The 23,222-nt window shown below is 39.4% G+C and overlaps 1 protein-coding gene across 1 annotated transcript; it reads left to right on the forward strand.

The window, feature by feature from the left end:
• The first annotated feature begins 1,250 nt into the window (after nt 1-1,250).
• b3gnt2b (UDP-GlcNAc:betaGal beta-1,3-N-acetylglucosaminyltransferase 2b) lies at nt 1,251-23,137 on the forward strand. The gene is made up of 3 exons (XM_040000058.1): nt 1,251-1,464; nt 14,235-14,379; nt 19,491-23,137. Exon 3 carries the CDS (start codon nt 19,516-19,518, stop codon nt 20,707-20,709), a length of 1,194 nt encoding a protein of 397 aa, XP_039855992.1. The 5' UTR covers nt 1,251-1,464; nt 14,235-14,379; nt 19,491-19,515; the 3' UTR covers nt 20,710-23,137.
• The last annotated feature ends 85 nt before the right edge of the window (nt 23,138-23,222 follow it).

Genomic DNA, 23,222 nt, shown 5'->3' on the forward strand with positions numbered 1-23,222 from the left:
TGCTGGCAGCCACACTGACCACTTCTTGTTCTGGCTACTCCCTTTAGTGGACACCACAGCTGATCATCTGCCTCCATCTCACCCTATCCTTTGCATCCTCTTCGGTCACACCAAACATAGATTCACCTCAGAACAATTTAAGTTGGCTTTATGATATATTTTATGAACGTCAATAAGGTTTAGCATTCAGATGTACTTTCATCTGTATAAACTTCTGTGTGTCCTCTGGTTAATTATTTATGACCACAGTCTGGATGTCCATTCTTTTCATAGGAGTACCAGCTGTGGCTCTGTTACCCCTCCTAGTCCACCACACAGCAGAGCTCCATTGTCCTGGTCCCAGTCATTAAGAGTAGACAGAATGGCTACTGACCCCCTGCTGTTTGGAGGACACACACCCATCACACAAGATGAAGCTGCTCCGCCACTACCACACTCTCCAGAGGAGCAAAGGCTTTGACACTGGCACAGCTGATGAGAGTTTAAGCTTTAATGTGGAAGTCAAATACAGTATGTATTTGTGTTTTTGTAAAGTTTGCATATAACGTTTGCGGACCATATGACAATATATAACCAAGGCACACCTGTATTCATGAAAGAGCCTCCATATTATCTGTAATGGCATTATTAACTGAGGTTAGTTTCCAAAGTGAATTTTCTTTTTTCGGTTAAGAGTTTTACTTTAGGTTTTATTCATTTCAGTGTTAAATGTGGTAGTATTGTGTGGATGCCAGAGGCAAGACTCACAGTACTGTAAATATCAAAAGTCTCAATAAACACATTATTATTATTATCATTATTATTATTATTATTATTATTATTATTATTATTCCAAAAGTCTAGTTTTTATTTTTATTTTAGTTAACTAGAATGTTTAACTGATGATAATACACACAAAGAGATCACAACACTGGTTCATACCAGTTGGCTGCCTTTTTATGCTTGAATAATTCATAAGTTAGTGTTAACAAATAATAAAAACATTCCTCTTTAAATGATCAGGGCACCAAAAAGGTTGAAAAAGCAGCCAGAGACCTTCAGAAAACCTCGGGAACTATTGCTCAACAGTACTTCAAAACATTACAGGAAAGTCTGGTTCCCTGGAATTAAAGCTCGAAGAATTACTGTCGCCTAACCGGTTTCTACTCGTCAAGGTCTCTTTATGATGAGGCCTTGACAATTTCAGCCTTTTAATAATGGAATAGCCTTTATAAATCGCGCGCTAGGTGACGTCACTGTACAGGGCGTGGTCTGGGGAGGTGCAGCGACCGCGAGTGCAGTCACAATTGAGACGGTTAAAAAATAGACCAGTCGCGATAAGCAGCAGATCTCGGCTGTTAGCGGAGGGAAAACACGGGGGGTCCTCGGTAAACAGACGACGATTAGCCACCGGGAACGGCACGTGATGGATTTATTTCACTATTTCGCCGCTGTCGGAGTGTCTCTAGGCTGACTGCCAAGCAAGTGAGTTCAACCGAGTTTATTTTTCCCCACCTGTCCGGAGTAACAGTCATATCGAGTAGCTGAACTAGATCCTCATAGTAAGTTAACCGACCCAGTAAGTTTCCAGGAAAGTCCGAGTTACTCGGGGAACAGGACTGTACATGAAAAGTACTTGTTCCTTTTCAGGAAAACTCAAGAAAGAAACCAGAAACGCAGTAGGAAGAACAGACTTTGACAAGACGTAGTGCCGTGGCATTTGTAAAGCAGTACTATCTTTAAAAATACAGCATTATTCTGCTTTAGGGCTAAATGACTAACCTTAATGAATTAATGGACTTACCCGTTTCGGGGTTAAATGCAGTACATATTTAAGCGGCCTATCAAATATAAAGATGTGTTTATGATTAACAATAACTTGAGCGAGACTGAAAGCACTTCGGGCACTTGGAAGTGACTGAATCAGAAACTAAAGTAAGACATTTTTGTAGCTATTCTCAATCAAAAAGTATCACATCGAATGCAGGGGTGTCAAAACATGTGGCCGGGGGGCACTACCCAGTTAAGTCTCGACCACTAAATAGGGTTAAAATCCAAAATGCATTTTCATTCTTGGTGAGCTGTGCCAGCAATCTCTGGGAGTGAAAATGTCTGGGAAGTTAAAAAAAAAATATTTACAGATTCCAGCAAGATTCCAAGTTTAAACCTTAAAGATGGAAATGTTTGTCAATATTTATTTTATTAGCCATATATAGCCAAGTTTGAGCAGTAAAATCACTGCATAATAATCAACATAGAAAAAGTTCAATAATCTTTCTTGCTGACCAACCTAAGATGCCCTGAAAATAAGTCGCATATCACTGTAAACACATTCTTCCCTTATTATAACTTCAAAATAGGAATGAATAAAAAATTCAAAAATGTGTTTAATTGTACTGCAATGCATTTCATTTAGGAACTGGAGTAAATAGGACCTAATTTGAGCCTTTAAGCCTATGAGTGTGAAAATACGGAGATACACTGTTGAAATTTCACAAACATGTAGGTTATCATTAAGTGATTAAACAAGTGATCCACTTATGATCAACTAGGGCTGTATGTACCCTTGAGTTAAAATGAGCTTGACCTCCCTGCTTTGGACAATCTGTAAAAGTAGCACAGAGCAAAGTTAGTTTTAAACTTGGTGTTAATGTTAAACCTGGACAAACAAGTTCCCAATATAACTGTCTGTTCTTCCTTCGCTGTTTGTTCTCTGCCTTTTTTTGCTGTGTATGCACTTCATGATCAAATTTCTGAATCACACGAGCAACATTTTCCAAGGGTTTTTCTGCACAGATGTGTGTGCGTCAGCCCTGTACCAGTGCTATGTTTAGACAGAAACATCCAAACCACACTTAGGATGAGCATTCTTTATCAGTCATGGTGAAGTTTCTGACTGGTCTGTTACGGAATTACGAATACGTACAAAAGTGGATGAAATGAATGTAAAGGCGCCAAAATTAACAGTATTAGTTTTAACATGTTGTTAAAATTACATCTGTCCAGTCTATGATATTTATTTGAAATTGCTGTACTATAGATCAGGGGTGTAGCCCATACTGATTTGGATACAGTAAGAAAAATAAAAAGGGACTCAAAAGGTCAACAGAAACATGGTGCAGAAACCTGTCTAATCAAGTCATTTTGGTAGAGCTGATATTTTCTCTTAGAAAATGTACATTTTTCTACGACAGTGTGCTGTACAATTCATCTAAATTCTGTATCAGCATTAAAGTATACATGAAATGTAATCATTCACAGACATAAATGTGACAAGTGAAAAGCCAGCCAAAGAAAAATACAGAGAATCCCAGGTGTGTACAAAAACAGCCAAACTTTCCAATGTTATCAGTGTTTGTTATCTTGGCTTCATTGTCTGAAAATATATCTCTAAAAACATAGTCTGACAATTTCAGTTTATTATACAGTCATTCATCTTTAAGCTCCAAATAGACAGCACCCTGTTTTTGACCACACACCTGAGGGAGCAACCTGGCCAGTCAACCAGCAAATTTTACCCCCGTAGTGTCCCTTAGTGACTTTTCCAACTTTTGGCCTGTGACGATAATGCTGTGCGAATTGTGATTGATTAATGGTTTCGCGTAAACCTAGTTTAATCATTCACGAATGAGATACTATCGTAGCTAGCTGCACTGAGTAGGAGATGCTCTGTATCTCATTGAACAAGTGTATAGTGACAGTAAAAGGCGTTCTATACAAGTGACTGTTTATTAATTATTTACTAAATCACAATAATTCCAAAAATGGACACAGTGTGACATCTTAAAGTTAAAAAGTTAATTAAAAAAAGGTCAATCAAATGGCCCAATGGCCGTGATGATCCGCTTGGTAAAGTAAATCCGTTGGGTATCTTTGTTGGCCTTCAGACAGCAATTCTGACAGCTAAAGAACCAAACGCAGGGCTCGCAAAATCGCTAGCCCGACGTCCCGGAGCTAGCAATATCTCCGGTCGGGCGACCAAAATCCCGAAAAGCCCGAAAAAAAGTTCATGAAGGTAAACAGGAAAAAAAAAATATTTAAATATATTTTTTGTACCTTTTCTAACCTAGTTTTTGCCTGCTGCAGAACATAATATGAATAACCGCAAAGACACATTCATTAATACGAATGACCTTTGTATCTGAGTGAGACTGTTTTTTGTTTGTGTTGCTAAGTCGGTCTTTAATACCATCACAGTACAGACCTGCATCACTGAGGGAAGAAAAGCTCTGCTAATATTTACTATTTATTAACACATTTTTGTACAGCAGTGTTTCTCACACAGGCTTTATTTTGGAGGCCACTGAAGTGTATCTTAAAATTTATTTTAATTATTTCATTTGTTTCAGTGGAGAAAATTGCATTCAGTTGTACTGTGTGGAAGTCCTCATTCTCCCCATTCAAACAGCACCTCATCTTCTTTATGTTTTCCTACTTGTAGGCTGATCAGGTTGATATTTTGGCAGCCCCCGGGCCTTCATCCAGTAGTTTAAAAAGGTCCTACTCCACCATTTTGGTAGAATATCGATTGCAGGCTTCTGTAACACTAAGGAGTTCTATACAGTGGAGCTGGAGACCATCCACGGGTTAAGAAGCTTAATAGACAGATAGCTAACTACTTAAGAAAGTGTGAGGGTACCTCCTTTAGTATATGTGTCCTCCGCAAGTAACAGCTTTCATTGTTTCTCTGTGGAGGGTGAGGAACTGTTACGGTTTCCTTTTAGGTGTTTGGGCGTCATCCCATGTGCACTATAGATAGCCACACATGACTATTGTTTGCAGTTTTTTTGCACTCTTGTGAAATATAACAGAAGGTTGTTTTGAGTTTATTATAGTTTCTTCCAGTGGCTATTTGCATAAATGGCCAATTAAAAGGATACTTCTTTTCATGTCTACTCCGGAGCAGGAAGTGAACAAACTCAAGTGTCCTTTTAATTGAAGGCTTGTGACCTTGACCCTAGATTGTGTCGCCTCATCTAATCCATACCACCCAAATTCTTCATTAATATTCCAGACATCATGGGTAGTAAGCAAATTAGTGGCTCAAGGAACATGGAAAGGAGTGAGGGTTATTTACTTTAGGCTTGATGTTACTTAAGGGTTTCTTCCTCATATACTACAGTGGAGAGAGTTCACACAAGTACAGAAGTACATTTGCTGCATATGCTGCTTTTTTTTGCTCTGAGTTGAATCCATACATTTGGCTTTTCAGCCGTCTTCCTCTTGTTTCAAGGTCATTAATTTAAGCACATCCTGAAACTGGAGATCTGGCAATACCCAGGGGTGGTGCTAATTATGGTGGCATCCCAATAGATCTGTACTATAACCACATTATCGTTAACACAGAAATCTGCAAGGCCCCATTTAGACAGCCAGTCACACAGCCTGATAAATATATCTTTGCACGATTTTGGGGTGATTCTTGGCGTGATTGTGCGTTAACTGCCTCCATGAAAGGCTTGTATTGTAAAATATATTTTGAAACTACTCTTAATATCGTGATAATTAAACGGACTAATGAAGAAACCAGACACTGAAGCTAAACGGAAATGGGCAAATTCAAGTGAACTGAAAACAAAAACAAATCAAGGGAAATCAAAAGTCTTATGCAAAACTGTGCTTTTTGAGCCGGGGAAAAACCTTGAACATCTTTTGCCAGGAAAAAGAGTTCTAAATTACAATTAACATTGTTCACATGTGGCAAAGTATAAGGAGCCGAACAGGTAAAACAGTACCTTTATAACATTTGTCTGGAATTTCATTCCTTTTTTTCTATTTATATATTGGACCCACAACAGGGATCAACTCACGGTGGAGTGAGCTATAAAGTCAGTCATACAGTGGCAGAGCAGCTCAGATCTCTCTGCGCATCCAGGCTCAACTTGTCTGACTTTTTGTATTCTGCACAAGACTGTCAAAATCAAACACACAAGCCTCTTCTCCTTTTCCTTACATCAGCCTCAAAACGGAACCTTTCAATGTTAGCCCCGTTAAACCGCAAAGGTTGAGACATACTGCTCAAACAGAGATTCCGGAATGGCTGCTTGTTCAAATTTTTTGTCACATGAAACTGAGTCGTTTCACAATACCAGGGTTTCTTAATCACTAATATGAAGAGATGTGTATTTGCACACAAGTTAGCACCAGCTATAAATTGCTTTGCTGCCGCTGTTTCCCAAGATCCATTAAAAACAGCTTACTGAGTAGACAGAATTAATCCATAATGTTACAGTCCGTGGTCGCTCCAGAATATGGCAAATACATCAGTGGGCTTAAAAAGACATTAATGATAATGGGAGGAAAACTAAAGTGATGCCAGTATAATAGCCAGGACACTCACAGAACTGCCTAATGTAAGTGATGACTTGCAGGATGATGGCACACTGAGGAAACTAAAGACAGCATTTCTGACTGCATTTATGGCGGTAGTTCTGTTCCAGCACACTCTGAGGTTAAATTCTAGAATCTAGCTCCATTCAGTCAGTGGATATGTCTACAGCCTAAGCCAACTGAGTTGTACTACTTTGTCTTTATCTGGGTCCTACGTTTATGCTGTCAATAGTACTCTAAAAGAAGCCGAGCCATTTTACGAAGTTAAAGTTTAGACTGCTTTGTATCCTTGGCTTTATTTGTATATGAAAACCACCTGGAGAAAGTTTGAAGGTGCGTTTTCATTTCATGTCATTTCATTTATTTATTTATTTCACACTTGGTTCAACAGTTTTAACAGTTTTGTCCTTTCATACACACAAACCATGCTTTTTCTCGGTATAACACTTTAACAATGCGTGAAAAGGAGCAGGAAGAAGAAAATATTCTTATTAAACCCTGCCCCTATCTGCAATCCAACTAATATTACAAGTGGGCACCATAAACCAAGGAACACACTAACATTTATCTCCAGATCCTAACGCACACCAAACATCAAATTTACAATCAGCAATATACCACTTACCACATATAATAACAAGGAGAAAAAATAAGTAAATAGAATAAAATAAGGCGAGAGAAAGCGTGAGAGAGGGGAAAAAAAAAAAAAAAACCTTCTTCAATTAACTCCAATTTGGTTCATATTCTTCATATTGAATTATCGTTTTAGACATGTAAGACTTTTTAAAACAATGTAAATTTGTACAGTTCTTTAGATTATAATGAAGAGAGTTCCACAGTCGTATACCCCTAACTGTTGGACTCATTAATCTTTGTGTAGTCCTAGTTAGTTGATGCTTAAAATGAAATTTCCTTCTGCTGTCTTCACCCCCCGAACACATTGAAAAGAAACTTTGTAACGTGAAAGGCAAAGTATTATTTTTAGCCTTAAACATAATTAATAGTGTCTGTAGTTTCACTAAATCTCCTAATTTTAAAACTTACTGTTGAACTGTTGAAGTTAATGGTTCACGACATGGTTCTTGTTGATGGTTTATAGTTGTCCGCTTTTAAAAGTAAAGATTTTGATGCCCACTTTTTTAGCAAAAGAAATTCACCGATTTTTAAGTTGTTGTTTTTTGTAAGTAGGGTTTAATTTACTGAAGGTTAGAGTAATACTTTATTAAACTGATAAAAGATCATTGGAAAATGTATCATCTTCTCCACTTACGCATGTAAGTTCATATTATAAGCTGTTACTTTCAATGGAAATGTGAATTGTTGCATCCTTAATGAGTCATCTTGTTACTGTTGTATTCCCCTGTTCCATTAAGTCTTTGTCATGAGGTAGCTTTTAGCGGTCTGGTAACAGGAACACTGGAGTTGGGCAACATATGAGTGGTCAACAACTCACACAAACTCAAAATAAAAAAGATAATGGAAACTAAATTGTCAGTGGCTATTTTGTCACCCAATTAATTTACAAGCATTGTTTCTTGGTGAATCTTATGGAAAATCTAAACTATTATTTAAAAATGCTCAATAATAAAACACTTAGAAATGTGAAAACATCAGTTCCCTTTTGACAACAGTCATTGTGTGAACCATTGTCTTTGTGCTTCCTGTCTTCGCCACATAACCACTTCCTGGCCTCAGTTCCTAAGAATCTGTATCCATTTAGCCATTCATAGTAACTATGTAGATGCAATACCAGCTATAGGAGTTCGCTAATGCACAAGAACCAGACAGATATTTTCAAGTTGAGACGACATGGCTTGTCATTTGTATTGTTTCTAGGTGGATTTAAGGTCTTCCATATATTTCAAAGTAGGTTCGATATCACAGGTCATTCAAGGATTCCAGCCTAATGATGTCTGAGTTATGGACTTTCTCCCTTATTTAATTATACATGGAAAACTATAATCTTGTTATCATAATGTGATTCTGATCTCGTCTGACATAAAGAAAAGTTGTGCATGCACAATGCAATAGCTTCAAAAAGATTTTTTAGCAAAAAAGCATGCAGCTCACCATGTCATGTTAGGAGCCTGAGAAGTATACATGGCGAGGTGGGTGTGGCTGTGCTGGCACGCACATAATAACATGGGTTAAATAGTGACTTTAATAAAACTATCAGGGGATGAAAAGAAGGGTAGATTTATAAGAAAACCTTGAGATATTGGTGGTGTTTAATTATGTGTAATGTAGAGTTAAAACTAAAGCTTAGCAGTCATCTGAATCCATACACGCTTTCTTCACAATTTAAATGTGCAGGTGCAAAATTACTCGTTTTTATCGTCTTCCTCGGGAGATGTGATAACATTGTCACTTGATCAGCTTAAAGAGTCCATTTCCTTTCTTGCTGCATTAGCATCAGATGCATAATTTCTGTAAACAAAGCTACCATTTAGTTTTTTTTTTTCTTACTGGCAAACACTTTCTAGGATGTCTCACTTCATTTTTACAAGCTTTATAATGTTTAAGATGTACACTATAATCCCTTGAGACAGAGATCTTCGGTTAATCTCTTTGTTTTTCTCAAGGAGTTCCTGTCATTATTTGCAATTAGCCTTGCAGTGGAAACATGGCTATCTGTCATAGTTGCAGGGAGGGTCTTGTCAATGCATTTCTCTAAAGACTGGAAGTTCATGATTCGTTTTGCAGAGTGCACTTCATCTTTGCTCATCAGGTCACACTGGAGTGACACTACCTAAGTTCAGTGTGTGCTGAGTGTGAGCAAATGACTAGCAGGTGGCCTAAGTGTAGCCAGGGTCACAAGTATTTGTTGATAATGAGAAATTCCAGTCTATTTTAAGTTCCAGTGCTTTTGTGAGGCAGTGAATGTCTCTCATTTCCCCATCACTATACTGTAGCTTAGAAATGGTCACTTTAGCATTACTAGGAGGAAAAAAAAGAACATTTCCTCAGGTTGTTTTGAGAATAAATGTGCAGAGCTTGAGAGCTGTTCTTCGCCCCGTAGAACCCACCCCATAGCCATATTTGGATAAGGAAATTAGTGTTCCTGATATTAGTTCAGTTTTTGGGCTTTTGTTATTTTAGGATTGTTGTTGTTGGGTCTCATGTACAAAACCAGGAACTTAATCCCACCCTGTGTACTTCAAGGACCTCTTGCTTGTCTCGGTGCATGCTCAATCATCGAGGTAAGTAAAACCCTAAAGGTTGATTCTGTTTGTCTGGACGTAGCGTTTTCAGTGGGAGAAACGTTTTGTCACTCATCCAATTAACTTGGATGATGAACGGAATCAATTTTTTGGGACCTCTAGGTTGAAATATTTAGGTTGTTATTGTGGTTTTATAGTAATTCCGATGAGGATGAATGGGAGATTTTTCACAGAATGTCCTCTAAGGCTAGTTATGCATGTGTTGCATTTTAATAAAACCAACACAGCGATCAGAACCAACAAATAAAATTAGGAGACTGTCTCACATCAATGGAAAATTCTGAGAAGGAGCCATGACATTTGGTGGATATATTCCAGCTCAGACAGTCCCTCTTTAAGTTGCAGCCTTCAGGCTATTTATGGCCCTCCTCTCTTTGCACCGTGTCCCCATTAGGCCCACATTTTTCGTACAGTAATATCTTAGTCTTGTATGAAGTATTACTCCCCAAAAAATTATCTTTGGTAGTTTCAACCTACAAAGGTGAAGAGAGTCTGCTCAACGATTTACAATCCATGGATAAGGATGATTCATATACAAAGGTAATTCAAAGTGCTTTTATAATGCATTAGGCATATACAATGTCAGAGAGATAAAAGGAAATGATGAACTTCTAGATGCATACTGTCAAAATGTACTTGAGATGATCCTGACTGGGGACAGGCAGTAATCCTCTTGTTGAGTATCATCAGTAATTATCATGCTTTATTTATATAACCCAAGATTCATTTTGTATAGCTTCATGGGACATTTGTTTAAACAAAAATCTGTGACAGTGTTCCAGTCAGATCCATTTTTAGCTTGGTATGGGTGGCTGTTGCGTTCCTTTCCTTGACTTTTATTGTTGTTGAATTTATTAAGCAGACCACAGAGAGGTACATCAAGAACAGTGGCTCTGTCACCTCAAATCATTAGCAGGTTTTCTGCTCAGTTTCTTTATGTGGTGGAAAAACTGTTTTTGATCCAGAGGATGCTGAAAACTCCACTCGCTCTAGAAGGAAAAACTTAAAACTGGGACCTGCCCATTGCTTTGCCAGATCTTGATGGCCAAATGGTTAGACTCTTTATCTTTAATTTTTTTTTTTTTAGCCTTTATCAATTGAAGGTTGAACTTTGTCCACAGACCTGACGTGGCCTGTGGAGGAGACTTATCTGTTATCACTCGCACACAGCAGTTAGCAGCCTGAGCCTTTTTGGCCTTTCTGCCCTGCTGACCTGTTTCACACAACTTTGGGAGGGTTGCAACCGTGAGTGTGTAGGACATGTGTGCTAACCAGACCTGCTGCAAAACAAGCCCACAAATATCAACCAGCTAGTGAAGAGGATGTCCTAGATACATTTTCTGTTTTTGAGTTCCTAAAATTGATGAAGTTTTACGTTGAGAAGGGCGTGGCTGATCAGTGGAGCTTCATTAGTTGTGCATTCATCTGAATAGTAATGGCTGTTAACGTTGCTTTAACCTCACTGTTAAAAATGTAATTAGTGTTTTCATCTGCAGTTAGTACGAAAAGCCTAGTGGCAGTAAAATGAGACAGAAGTGATTGGAGATGTCAGCTTCAGGGTCAGACAGGTCCTTAAAGTAAAAAGAGGTGTGTTGATTTTTCAGCATTTTAGAGACTCGTGAAATTTCCAGAGCTGCAAAAATATGTTTTATGTCCATTTTAGATGCCCTCCAAGACTCACAATCTAAACCCAAAAATGTGTTTGTTTGTTTTTCACTAGAGGTTTCTGTAATTAATTTTTAGCATTAACATCGTGGTCTATATAAAGTTTTAAATAGGAAAACTGCACCGTTTTCTTTTGCATTGTTCACTTGCATTGTAGTTTTGTTTTGGGAGGTTTTTTTTGTTTTTTGCCAAACAAACTGTTGTTACTTAGTCTTAAATAACTTATGTACAGGAGCATATACAGGAAAGAAAAGAGAAAAGTTTCTCAGCATGGTCAAACAAACACAATGGAAAGCATGAGAAGCAACGGAAATGGAACAAAGCCAGGCGTTCCTTTCGATTATTAACTCCATTTTACTTGTTTGGCCATCCTCCGGTGGCTTTTTCAGTTTGTCTCGTTAAGAGGTTGCCTATGCTTGTTATCTGCTGTCCTCTTATATCTAACCAGCACACACAGGCAGTTTAATGATTAACAAAACCCAGTCATGTTTGTATAAAACGAGCTTTCTACATCAGTCTTTGGCAAAAGCATTAGATTATTATTGCGTGTGTGTGTTTGTGTTTCACTTTTCTCTTTATATTTATATCTTTCTTTCTTTCTGTTTGTGAGAGATTTATCTAACAAAAACAAACTGTACAAGTTTATTTAAGATCCTGCTAGTTGCTCCCATACACAATTTAAAGTCAAAATGCTTTGAGAGATGATTTTATGCAGACATCCACGCAATGGCATGTCTGTGTAAGGAGGAGAAGCTCAGATTTAAGGACTCTTAAGAAGGAAAAGTACCTTGGGTAAGCTCAAATATTAGTAAGCAAACAAATCTCTAAAACTGAAAATAAGTATTAGTCCTGAACAGCACAAAGTCTAGTTTCTGTGGAGAGAAGAGCTCTGTTAAATACAGCAACCCCTCCTGTCTTTCAGTGAGATGGTGATAATAGTCTGCACTGTTTTTCATGAATGTGAAGTCTGTTTCATGGCTTTGCTGTCAGTCAGATGTTTACCTGCACTTGAGTGACCAGCCTCCAGTTTTGTGGCAGTAACTACATTTTTTGGAATTTAAACATTAAGGATTAACAGTTGAGGTAGGGGGGTCATGGTGTGTGTCTGTATGCGATTATAGAAGTAGAGTGTGTGTATATGGTGCTGAAAGTGTGCAAAAAAGTATTGTAAAAATTACTAACTTAACAAACATGTCAGTATGTCATCAGCGCATGAAAGGATCTGACATGTCAGCTGGACAAAATAATTGGATATTCTTTTAAGTTAATAAACTATGTTGTTTGTTTTGCTTAGTGAGATGTTATCCTTTTTCTTTTAGCTGCAGCAAATTTAAAAATATTAGACAAATGTGTAAGTGTGATTAGCCTCTAGGCAAACTGTATATCAGATAAACTCAGGCTCAGACTGTATACATTTAATTTATCACTTTACTGAATATATGGGAAAGTCAGATCATCATAAAATTTCCTGCAAGATAGAGGGGAATAAAATATAAAGTTGCTTCTAAAACCATTTCTTGATTGGTGCTCAGAGAAAAATGCAAACATTTCTGTCTAAGAAAATAAATAAATAAATAAATAAATACATTTAGCGCCTCACTGGTCTCTTATCTGGAACATAACCTACACCGGAGCAGAGAGGTGTGTTACAAAGTTAAATGGGTTAGCAAGCTTAAACTCACTGTTCTTTTTTACCTCGCTAGATCGTTATGGCAACTTGTTCTGAACACATAACCTGGTCAGGATCAGGTTATGTTCAAAGTTTAAACATTAGCTAGAGACACCACATACTCACTGATTTGTTTTTTGTTTTTAATTTACGGTCTGCTGTAAGTGTAATAGACATTATCTGCTGCTATACGAAAAAGTTCCACATGCAGTCTGTTCAGTCCTGTGTTACAAACACCAGTGAATGTAGTTCAGTCATAAAGTTACAGGGATGCAGACTGTGCGTCACATTGTCACGGGAGATCGGTTCAGTTGGTGATGCAGAAAATGTCTTAATGTTTTCTGCTTGATCTGTTTCTCTGACACTTCTGGAACCGCAGCTAATAGAACACAGATTAGAAAATTCCTCTGCTTGATTTTTGAATCACTCAGCATTTATAGACGTCAAATCACAAGACTTCACAAGACTTTGTCCTGTCTGTATCTATCATCTGTTCCTTTTGATAATGTCTGATTGACGCTCAGTTGGTAAATTTTTAAAACCATTGTCATGATACCAAATCTCTCTGGCGCCTAAGTTTGTGAATGCAATAACTCGAGAACAAGGCAACATAGGAACTTCAAATTGATACCATAGGTGTGCTCCTTAAAAATATCAAATGAGTGGCAGCGCACTTCTTCTAAATAGGTTTGCAGCATAACCTGCCATACCACTATACCGTGTTAAGAAGTGAACCACTTTTTGTACCACTGGGCAATCAGAGTGCCATGTTTATATGCAGCATGAAGTTAGGATCTGCATTTCGAGTAAGAATACTGTACACGGGGAATTACTTATTGTTGTACTAAGAAAGCACTCCCTCTGGAAACCAGCTCTGTTGCTTTCACATAGATTTAGTCGACACATTTTGTCCTGTGGTACCTGTCAGGAAAATTATTAACTTAAAAATAAAAAAAATGAAAACCATGAAAAGATACAAAAATAAATCATAGTAATAATTGAACCTCCCAGAAGTGAAATTAAATGAAAACAAGTTCTGTTTTACTGTGAATTTTGACACCAGGGTTTTAATTTCATTAACAGCAAATCTACATCTGTTCCAAATATCACACATAAAACTGTATTTTATTATTAAAAGCAGTATACACCATCCCACCCAATCATGACTGCTCACAGGGGTCAGACTTCACCACTTCTTCTACTAGAAACACTAATATAGATATAGTTATCATTTTGTATTTAAATCAGGGTTATTGGTTCTTTCTTTAAGAAGCACGCTTTCAGTATGTAAAATTAGAACTGATGTCTTTTTTGTCCTCATGCTCTCTTCCTCAGTATTGACACCTGGGTTCTTTCTCTCTCATTTGCAGATTCAGTCTTTTCTCTGCCTCCTCCCCTTCCCGATCCCTTTTCCCCATTGGCTGTTGTCCCCAGACAATGCACAAAAGTATGGGGTAAAAGTGCTGAGGAGACACCAGGAGAACAAGAGCTGAAGAGGCCCACTCACCTGCACAGGTAAGATCACACAATGTGCGTCGTTGGAAATGTTTTGAATAGGCAGTGCATCTCTTGGCATGTCTGTCACATTAAAACTCTCATTTAGATCTGTATAGCTATATTCTGTTATGTTTACACATGAAGTTTAAAGTTTTAGGAAGGTGCATTGTTCATCGGTTCTCTCCACAGTATAGTATTTAAAGCCATCTAAACATAATCATGAAAGCTATTAAGGTCCACTAAGAAGCATACAAACCCAGCCCTTCAAGCTGCCATTGTTCTGTAGTGTCTCGCACCCATCCCCCACTCAGGTGGGATGGCTTACCTCAGTGAACCCTTTTATCAGGTGGAAGCCACACTGGTCAAACACAGTCTAGTGTTGTCTGGTAAATTACTGACCTCATCACAATCCCACAGACCTGTTTGTTACCCGACACCATATGGTGTCGCCACAAGCTTCATGATAGATAAACATAAAGTTAATGAATAATGGAGAGAGGTTTAAAAGCGGATCGGATAATTATGTTAAAAACTACACCAAAGTGCCCATAGACAACCTACGCAGATACAGGAAGAACATGTAAAGTACACACAGAGAGGTCTTGTCCCGATGGTGGCAAATTGTATCTATATGGAATAAAAAAAATCAAAAATAGATTACATGCTATTGTTTCAGTGTATAATGTGTAGTCCTTTAACTCCTAATCATACCAAAAAGGGTTTTAATAGGCATCTTTTGATGGTTGACTTGAATCAAAGTAGTCAAGTGTATCTGTGTACAAAAGAAGCCTGACTGTCTTGGAATCCGTTATCTAAATAAAGTATAATTATCTTTTATCTTTAAAGCCAAGTCAGACGAATTCTGCAAAAGAAGAGCCATAAAGGTTTATTGTGAGCAATAAAAGTGCCACTGCGGATGTTTGCAGACTGCTTTTTGACATTGTGTTTCTTCATCTCTGCCTGAACCGTTATCATGCTCCATTGCTGTCTTTTACCACAGTGAGACTATTTCTTATTATTAGTTTATTAATAATTAGACTTTTTTTCCTCATTCTGTATGGATTCTGCATACAGTCGGTTTAAGAAAAAATACAATAAAACTTTCTGTCCACTTATTTTGTAATTTTTAGGAGTACTTTGCACCATAACAAGTATAGGTGTGCACTGCTTCCTGTGATGACAGGATGTAACTCATGCTGTCTTTTCTTGGGGCACTGCTTATGTTCTGGATCTAAATGTGTTTTTGCATATCCTTAAAATGAGGGTCCATTTAAAAATAATACATTGATTAGGTTTTATGAGGAAACTAGATCTAGTTAGATTAATCAAATCAAGAAGGCCATCAGTCAGTTGTGTTCACTTGCAGACAGCTTTCCAGCATACTCGGTGGGGCCAGACAATTGAATTCAGTTGCTTCCAGTTATTATGAAACATGATAACAGTGACTTTTTTTCTATTGCTTTGAAGCTCTGATGTCTTTTTGTGTAATGAATTAAGTTTACCTCTTGCCATTGCAGCACTGCACTTTTTCCCCCGCCCCTTAATCTTCGAACTTACTTGTCCTTTAGCGTACCTATAAGTAAGCCTTTGGTCACTGAGCTTCAGAGGAAGTAAAACTCATAAGTTTTCCATGGAAGAAATGGTAGAAGAATTGTGTAACAGCTGTCTGCAGCTGATTTTTGCCTCAGATCACTCGAGGTCTCTCACACTTCCTGTGGCGAGCGTGCCCGTGTCATAGTCCAGCTTATGCCTTGCTTATACTGTGTTGCAGACATGGACACAGACATCTGGAGGGCCGACGGTCGAATAGTCATTCCTGTTATACTTTGAAGTCTGCTGCCGTAGATAGTTGATTGTAATGTAGATCGGTAGGAAGAGTCCACACAGTCCCAAAAGAACAGGCAGGCGTGGACCATTGCACCCACTGTCTGATGGGATTTAAGTCACTCAGGGCGAAGCGGACCTCAGTGGGCTCGCAGGCATGGAAAGACATATCATAATATAATGAAGACATTATGAGCCAAAACAAATTATGAGAGAGATTCTGTGTTAAACCAGAATATATGAATTATTAACCCAAAGAATCCAAAAACCTCAAGTTACATTATGAGGTTTGTTAGTCAGTAGTGTTACTGGTTGGATGAGTGTTCGAATGTGTTGTGTAAAATGAGAGAAACTGGCCAGGTGCTCCCAGTTGCACTGATTAACTCTACCTACCAGGAAACTGCAACCTAACATAGAAAAACACACAGTAGTCCCAGCAGTAGTCTTTAAGCTGGAGTCAGCTCTAACAACACTGACTGAATGCAAAAGAACTGAAACTATAGCTTAAAGTTTGGTGCATGACCTTACTGTGCCTAATCTGTTTTTGTGTGAGTGTCAACCACAAGTGTAGACCTTGTCTTTTTAATGCTGACAGCTAGAAGCATGATATTTGTGTGTCAAACCACCAACATGCCTTAATTACTTCAGCTAAAATGGCCTCGATGTGAAACGCTATGACTGAGTTTAATGTCTTAAACCAGATGCAGATGGTCAGCCAGACTTAGGCAGGTATGCGTGGATTTTGCTGCAGACTACTGGTGGTTAATTACAGGTCCAGAAGTTGTGGTTTCATCTACATGTTGTTTAGCTTTCTTCTTAAGAAGCCTCCCCCACCGACCCACCCACTTGTTTCCCAGAAGTGATCTTGTTTGTATGGGATGCAGAGGACGGGAAAGCTTAATTGTCCATGAGAGTAAGGGAGAAGAGGAGATTGAAGGAAAACTAGCATAAGTCCATGCTTGTCTGTTTGGTGATATAATACTGATAAGTGTGATGTATTCCTATCCTGCGTTGAGTCAGAACAAATTCAAAGGAACAGAGGAAACCTGATGGAGACGGGCAGAGTGAGGAGGAGTGAACGAGGCTCACGGAATAGAAAAAGAAGAGCAAACAGGAGTGCAGCAGTGGAGAGTTGTTGCTAGGAGGCTGAGAGAGCAACACAATACAGAGGCAGGAAGGATCCAGGGAGCAGTTCAGATCTGTTAGCTCATCAGGCAGAGCTCGCACCGCTTTTTGAGCTGTTTACATTGATAATTGTAATGAAGATAAATAAGTCTTAATGTCCTGACTCGGCTCTCTGGGGCTAAAGGGAGTAACATTCAAAACCTGGTGGAAACAATTCTTGTAAGTTGTTTAGAATTAAAAACACCTACACCATCTCTAAACACAATGATGAGCAGTACCCTTACACCCAAATGTTTCGGGAAAAAAAGACTAAACAGTTTTCAGATACAATGAAAATCCCCAGCAACACAAACTAGTGCCTCATAACCTACCTGTGCCTGGTTGACAGCAAACAAATCCTGTGTCTTGTAATCTTTAATGCTACAACGGGATTTCCTTAAACCTAAAATATAACTCAAAGTGTCTTGTCTGTCCCAAAAGCTCTGCGATGAGATGTCTGCAGACGCAGATGAGAGGAAAGTGAAAGCAAACAGGCACCTCGGTCGTGCCAAAAAGCAGAAAAGAAGAGGCTGCGCTTGATTTTTAACAATAAATAACAGCAGCAGAAGTCTTTATCTCATTGAAATCACTGAAATTATTCGATTGGAAACAATGCTGGGGAGCAGCTTTTCTGACTGAGATGATCAAGAAGCACTTTCCCTAAATGAGCCCTAATGTCTCCCAGATGAGCAGACCCTTTTTGGCTTTCAGAGCTTGCAATCTTATATCATTATCCAGTCGTCTTTTTATTTTACTTTTAGTCTTTATGACTTCAGAGTGTTGTTAAGATTGGAAATTTGCCCAGAAGTGTGCAGCCTCACAGTGAAAACATTTACTCGGTTAGACTTTGTCACAAGTATGGTTAAGCAGTACCAAAACATGTAGTTTATCAATAACTTGATGAAAATATTGCGATAAAGTGGCTGCTTCACTGGTCTGCAGGAAAAAGGAGAAAGTTAAGGGAACTCCAGGTAAGGACATTTTCAGAGGGGAAAGCGTGACTAAACAGAAACCTGAGGCACAGCTGAGCCTCCTGAAAGGACGGTATTGTCTGTTCAAGCTCACATGTCGTCCTCATTTCTTATTGGTTTAAGCAAAGGATACAAAAGCAGAGAGGAGGACAATGAATCCTCAAATGTTTGCCTTCCGTTAAATTGCCCTCTGGCGTAGTAAACATGTTGTCAGTGGAAATGCAGGTGTATGCTGTGATTTCAGGCAGACTACCTTATCGTGCTTCATCCCGACAGTTAATGTGGTAAACTTGAACTCTCCTTCCACCAAGCAGATCATTTGCTAATTGGTTTCTCATATTTAGTTTGGACTGGTCTGGACACGCAGCTTGGTAATTAGATCAGTTCAGGCTCACAGTTGTGAACGCATGCTGCATGAACACACATAAATAAAGTGAACAAAATAACAAGGCCTGATGATTGCAGATCTAGTTAGGTAGCTCAAAGTTAAATTATCTTTGTGTCTGTCGTAGGAGGAGTATTTTTTGTTTTTATTTATTCCAAGAAAAAAAACTACCCTACCTGTGATTTGATTATGGTGATAATGGAGACATGCCACCTCATAAGTTTTACAGGAAGTTTTTAAGTGTTTTGTAAGAAATCAGTTTAACCCTCACTGGTAAGCACAGCCATCACTTCTGAGTGAACCAGCATGTTCACTCAGAAGTAACTATGACAGCCAAACAAACAAAGCATTATTATACACCATATCAGTCAACCTGTGAAAAGTCAAGTGATTCAGTGTGAAGATGACACCACTCTGCTTCAGTCTTATCAGCAGTTTGACCTCTGACCTTCTTGATCAGATCAATACGTAATCTTCCTGTTGCTTTGGATAAACAAACTATTCTGACATAGTTTTACACAACGTCTTACAACACAAACGGGGGTTTCCATGTGATCGTTTTGTCAGTGTGGTTGAGGTGTTTTCTCTTCCTTTTTCCACCCATTGTTTCTCAACAGAGGGAAGTTGTAAACCTGCTCATTTCACCATAGATAACTGTTCTCCCTCGTGCTTCCTCCTACCTGAAACTACCTGAGTGATTTGAGAATAAAGTAAAAGATGAAAACTAAAGATCAGTTTGTAGTGAAGACTAAAGTCTTTGTTTCTTCTTCTGTGTGTCTGCACAGGTGTCGGCGTGTGCGGTAATCTGTCATGGGGCTGCTGCCAAAGATGAGGCTTAAGGTTGTGGTGTCACTGACTATGGTCAACCTCTTTATCTTCATCATCATCTCGCGGAACATCAACCAAGACAAAAGTGGACATCAAAAGATTCTTATCCCTTCCAAACGCTTCTGGGCTAAAGTGGCTCCCAGCTCGGCCTACTGGAACCGCCAGCAGCAGATTCTGGACGTTCACAGCAATCACATCTTCATGACGAACCGCAGCAGCGACATCCCTGAGTGGCTCAATGACACCAGTTTGACATCCAACGTCTGTCAGCCTAACCTCAGGGTGACCACTCAGGTAAAAGATTACAACTCCCTGCTGCCCCGCTTCAAGGACTTCCTGCTTTACATGCGCTGCCGCTCCTACCCGATCATTATGGACCAGATGGATATCTGCAAGGAGCCACCGTTTCTGCTGCTGGCTGTCAAATCGCTGGTGCCTCACTTTGATCGCCGCCAGGCCATCCGCCAGTCCTGGGGAAAAGCAGGCGTATTAGCCAATCGGACAGTGGTTACCATTTTCCTCCTTGGTAACGCAACACCTGGAGACCACCACCCAGATCTGTCTGGTATGCTGCATTTTGAGAACGCCCGCCATAAAGACATCATCCAGTGGGATTTCCGTGATTCGTTTTTCAATTTGACTGTCAAAGAAGTTCTTTTCCTGGAGTGGATCCAGGCACGTTGCTCCGGCGCCCAATTCATCTTCAAAGGCGACGACGACGTCTTCGTTAACACCTACCGCATCATGGACTTTCTCAAGGGGCTCTCGGGACCCAAAGCCAAGGACCTGTTTGTGGGTGATGTGATCACGAATGCGGGGCCCCACCGAGACAAGAGGGTCAAATACTTCATACCAGAGAGCATGTATGTTGGAATCTACCCACCGTACGCAGGAGGAGGCGGCTACCTTTATTCAGGTGACATCGCCATTCGCCTGCATAACGCATCTCAGCGCGTAGCGCTGTACCCAATAGATGACGTCTACACGGGTATGTGTCTTCGTAAGTTGGGGCTGGCCCCCGAAAAGCACAAAGGCTTCAGGACTTTTAACATAGAGGAGAAATACAGGTCGAACCCCTGCGCTTACAAGAGCTTAATGCTGGTTCACCCAAGGACCCCACAGGAGATGATCCAGATCTGGGCCTGGCTCAGTAGACCCAACCTGACCTGCCAGTGACTGCAGTCAGTCTGAAAACATGTCAGGATAGATCACAAGGAAGGCCAAAGGGCCAAATATTTTAACTTGAACTTTAAAAGTTGGCAGCTTTAAGTTAAGATATTACTACGACGGCCACACAGATCCTCCGCCTGGTTGAGCGTTGTGGCCTGAAAAAATGAGGGCGGCGTGGCAGCGCCGATTTTTCACATTTTGTATTATGGCTCTATTCCACAGAGGAGTTAACTCTGCTTAACTTTCAAAGGACCTTCACCCAAAGTGAATATCTTTGAGTTCATATATTTATATCACAGCTATTTATATGGCCTTTATGTGCTTTAACACTGTCACCTCCACCACAAAGTGTCTCAATGCTGTATTAAATAAATGAGAGCTGGAAAGTGTCTGCCTGGCGCCCAAGGGTCGTTTTGGTAAAGCTATAACATGCTGGTCAGGTTATTGAAGTGAGTAAAAGCAATTGATTGCTTTCTGAACACTGAAAAACAGTGGTTCCTGCATTCCCGGTGAACACTTCCTCGTAGTCATAGCTGGAGGCTTAGATTGTGCTGCTATTTCCAACCACACTCCCAGAAGTATTTACTCACGACTCTAAAGCTCAGAGTTTTTGTTCACATCATTTCCTCAGTTTCCACCGGTGAGACTCTGCTCTCAGTCAGCCACAACATTAAACCCACCTGCTGAAATGTTTTTCTTTTTTAAAGGCCAGGTCTCTTTACCGAAGCCACCTTTGGGGTTTCTTAAAAGTACAGTTGTCCTTAGCAGTTCCCTTAATTGGTGTGGCTGATCAACGTTGGAGCAATTAAAATGAGACAGGGATGTCTAGCCTCGCTCTCCGCAGCTCGGCCGGTCGGGGCTCAGAGAAATCCAAATGCTGGTCTAAATCAGCTTCAGGTTCAAAAAGGTTTAACAAAAGCCCAAAGTACATTTTCACAGGTGTGTCATTTCAAGCGTTCGGTGTGACGTATTTGCTATGTGCCCGTGGAAAGCGTTGAATGAGGATAAATGCTGCTTTTCTGTGACCTGAGTGAGTCTAGATTCTTTGAAACAGGCTGAACACGTACATACACAAACTGTTACTTGATTAAAGTGTCCGTGGGTTTTGCAAGAGACTCTTAAGGGACCTGTGTGTTGGTGAAAGCTTTAAAGTGTGTGTGAACTTGTGTTTTATTTAAAAGTTAATGCTTAGCTCATTGTTGTTTAGCTTCATTCACCTGACAAAAGACGTCCTGCACATATTTACCTTTCCCTCGTATTTCATAAAATTCCTTCTGAGCAGTATTGTGTGCACGACACGGTGAGGTGCTTGACTCGCACACAGCATGAGATACTTAGGAAACTTAGTCTCAGAGACCATAATTAAAGGTCAGGAATGTGTGTGTGTGTGCGTGTGTTTTTGTTTGTTTGTTTTTGGTTTTTTGGGGGGGTTTTAAGGTCGGCAAAAGTATTCACCCTCAGTCTGAATCTTTGAGATGATTAAACTGAGTCTGGTGTGACTTTTGAGAACAGAAGGGTAATGGTGTTATTTTGTCTCTGTTAGAGCTCCCCCTGCTGGTCAGGGTGGCGGCAACAAAACATTTTTTGCAAGAGCTTTGTAAACAGTGGCGATCCCACGACTCCCAAACTGCCAACCACCTGATTTATTTAAAGCATCGGTTCATTAATTATCTCTGTTAGTCTCTACATCCTTCGTATATCCGTTATGTGACATTTGGAAATCATCCTACAGACAATCGCACCAGGTCTCTTGTTTTTTCTCTTTTCTTTTTGAACTTCAGTATATTCATGCAGGATAAGACCAACACTAAAAAGAGAAGATAAGAACCTGAAAGACGTGTATTTCATGCTTCTGGATTATTTAATATTTCACTTGTTGTGTGCATAGCGCTGTCACTGCTGACATACATGCCGTTAATCGTTGCACTCCTCAATGTGTAGTTTCGCGGCTGCCTGAACTGTTTACATCGCTTTCTAATTGTTGCTTCAGCCTGATGATTGTCTACAGGTGTGTGGGTGTTGAATTTGTTGATTGGAAGACCTGCACAATTTATCCAAGTTTGAACAGTCAGTGTTTTTCTGGCCTGAATGTCCCGAATGTGTCCAAGCTGGGGATCATGAAGGAAATTCAGCTGAATGTAACGAGGCCTGTGGCTGTTCCTTCATTGTGTGTTTTTTCTATTTAATCAAAGTTTATGTGGAGTATCTGTGTTGTTTTTAACCCACAGAAAGATTTTTTTTTTTTTTTTTTGTGTGGTTTCTTTAAACTTTGGTTAATGTGAGTTCCAGACGCTTTTCGCTGCCTGCACGAGTCAAAGATGATTACCAAATCTGTGCCTGATGTTTGTATGTACTGTATGTCACGCAAACTTAAATGTGATCGCTTTAACATTATCTGATTGTTTCAATAAAGCTATATTTTAATGGTTTTGTAGATGCTGTTATGTGATTTTTATGGTTTCTAAGGATGTACATGAGAATTTAGAAAAATCAATCACGTCTGATTACAAAAAATCTTG

Source organism: Simochromis diagramma, unplaced genomic scaffold (assembly GCF_900408965.1).
Source record: "Simochromis diagramma unplaced genomic scaffold, fSimDia1.1 OVJJ01000596.1, whole genome shotgun sequence".
Taxonomy (NCBI): Eukaryota; Metazoa; Chordata; class Actinopteri; order Cichliformes; family Cichlidae; genus Simochromis; species Simochromis diagramma.

Bases quoted from the DNA above. Each gene is read 5' to 3' on its own strand.
- b3gnt2b (XM_040000058.1), top strand. From the start codon at position 19,516: ATGGGGCTGCTGCCAAAGATGAGGCTTAAGGTTGTGGTGTCACTGACT.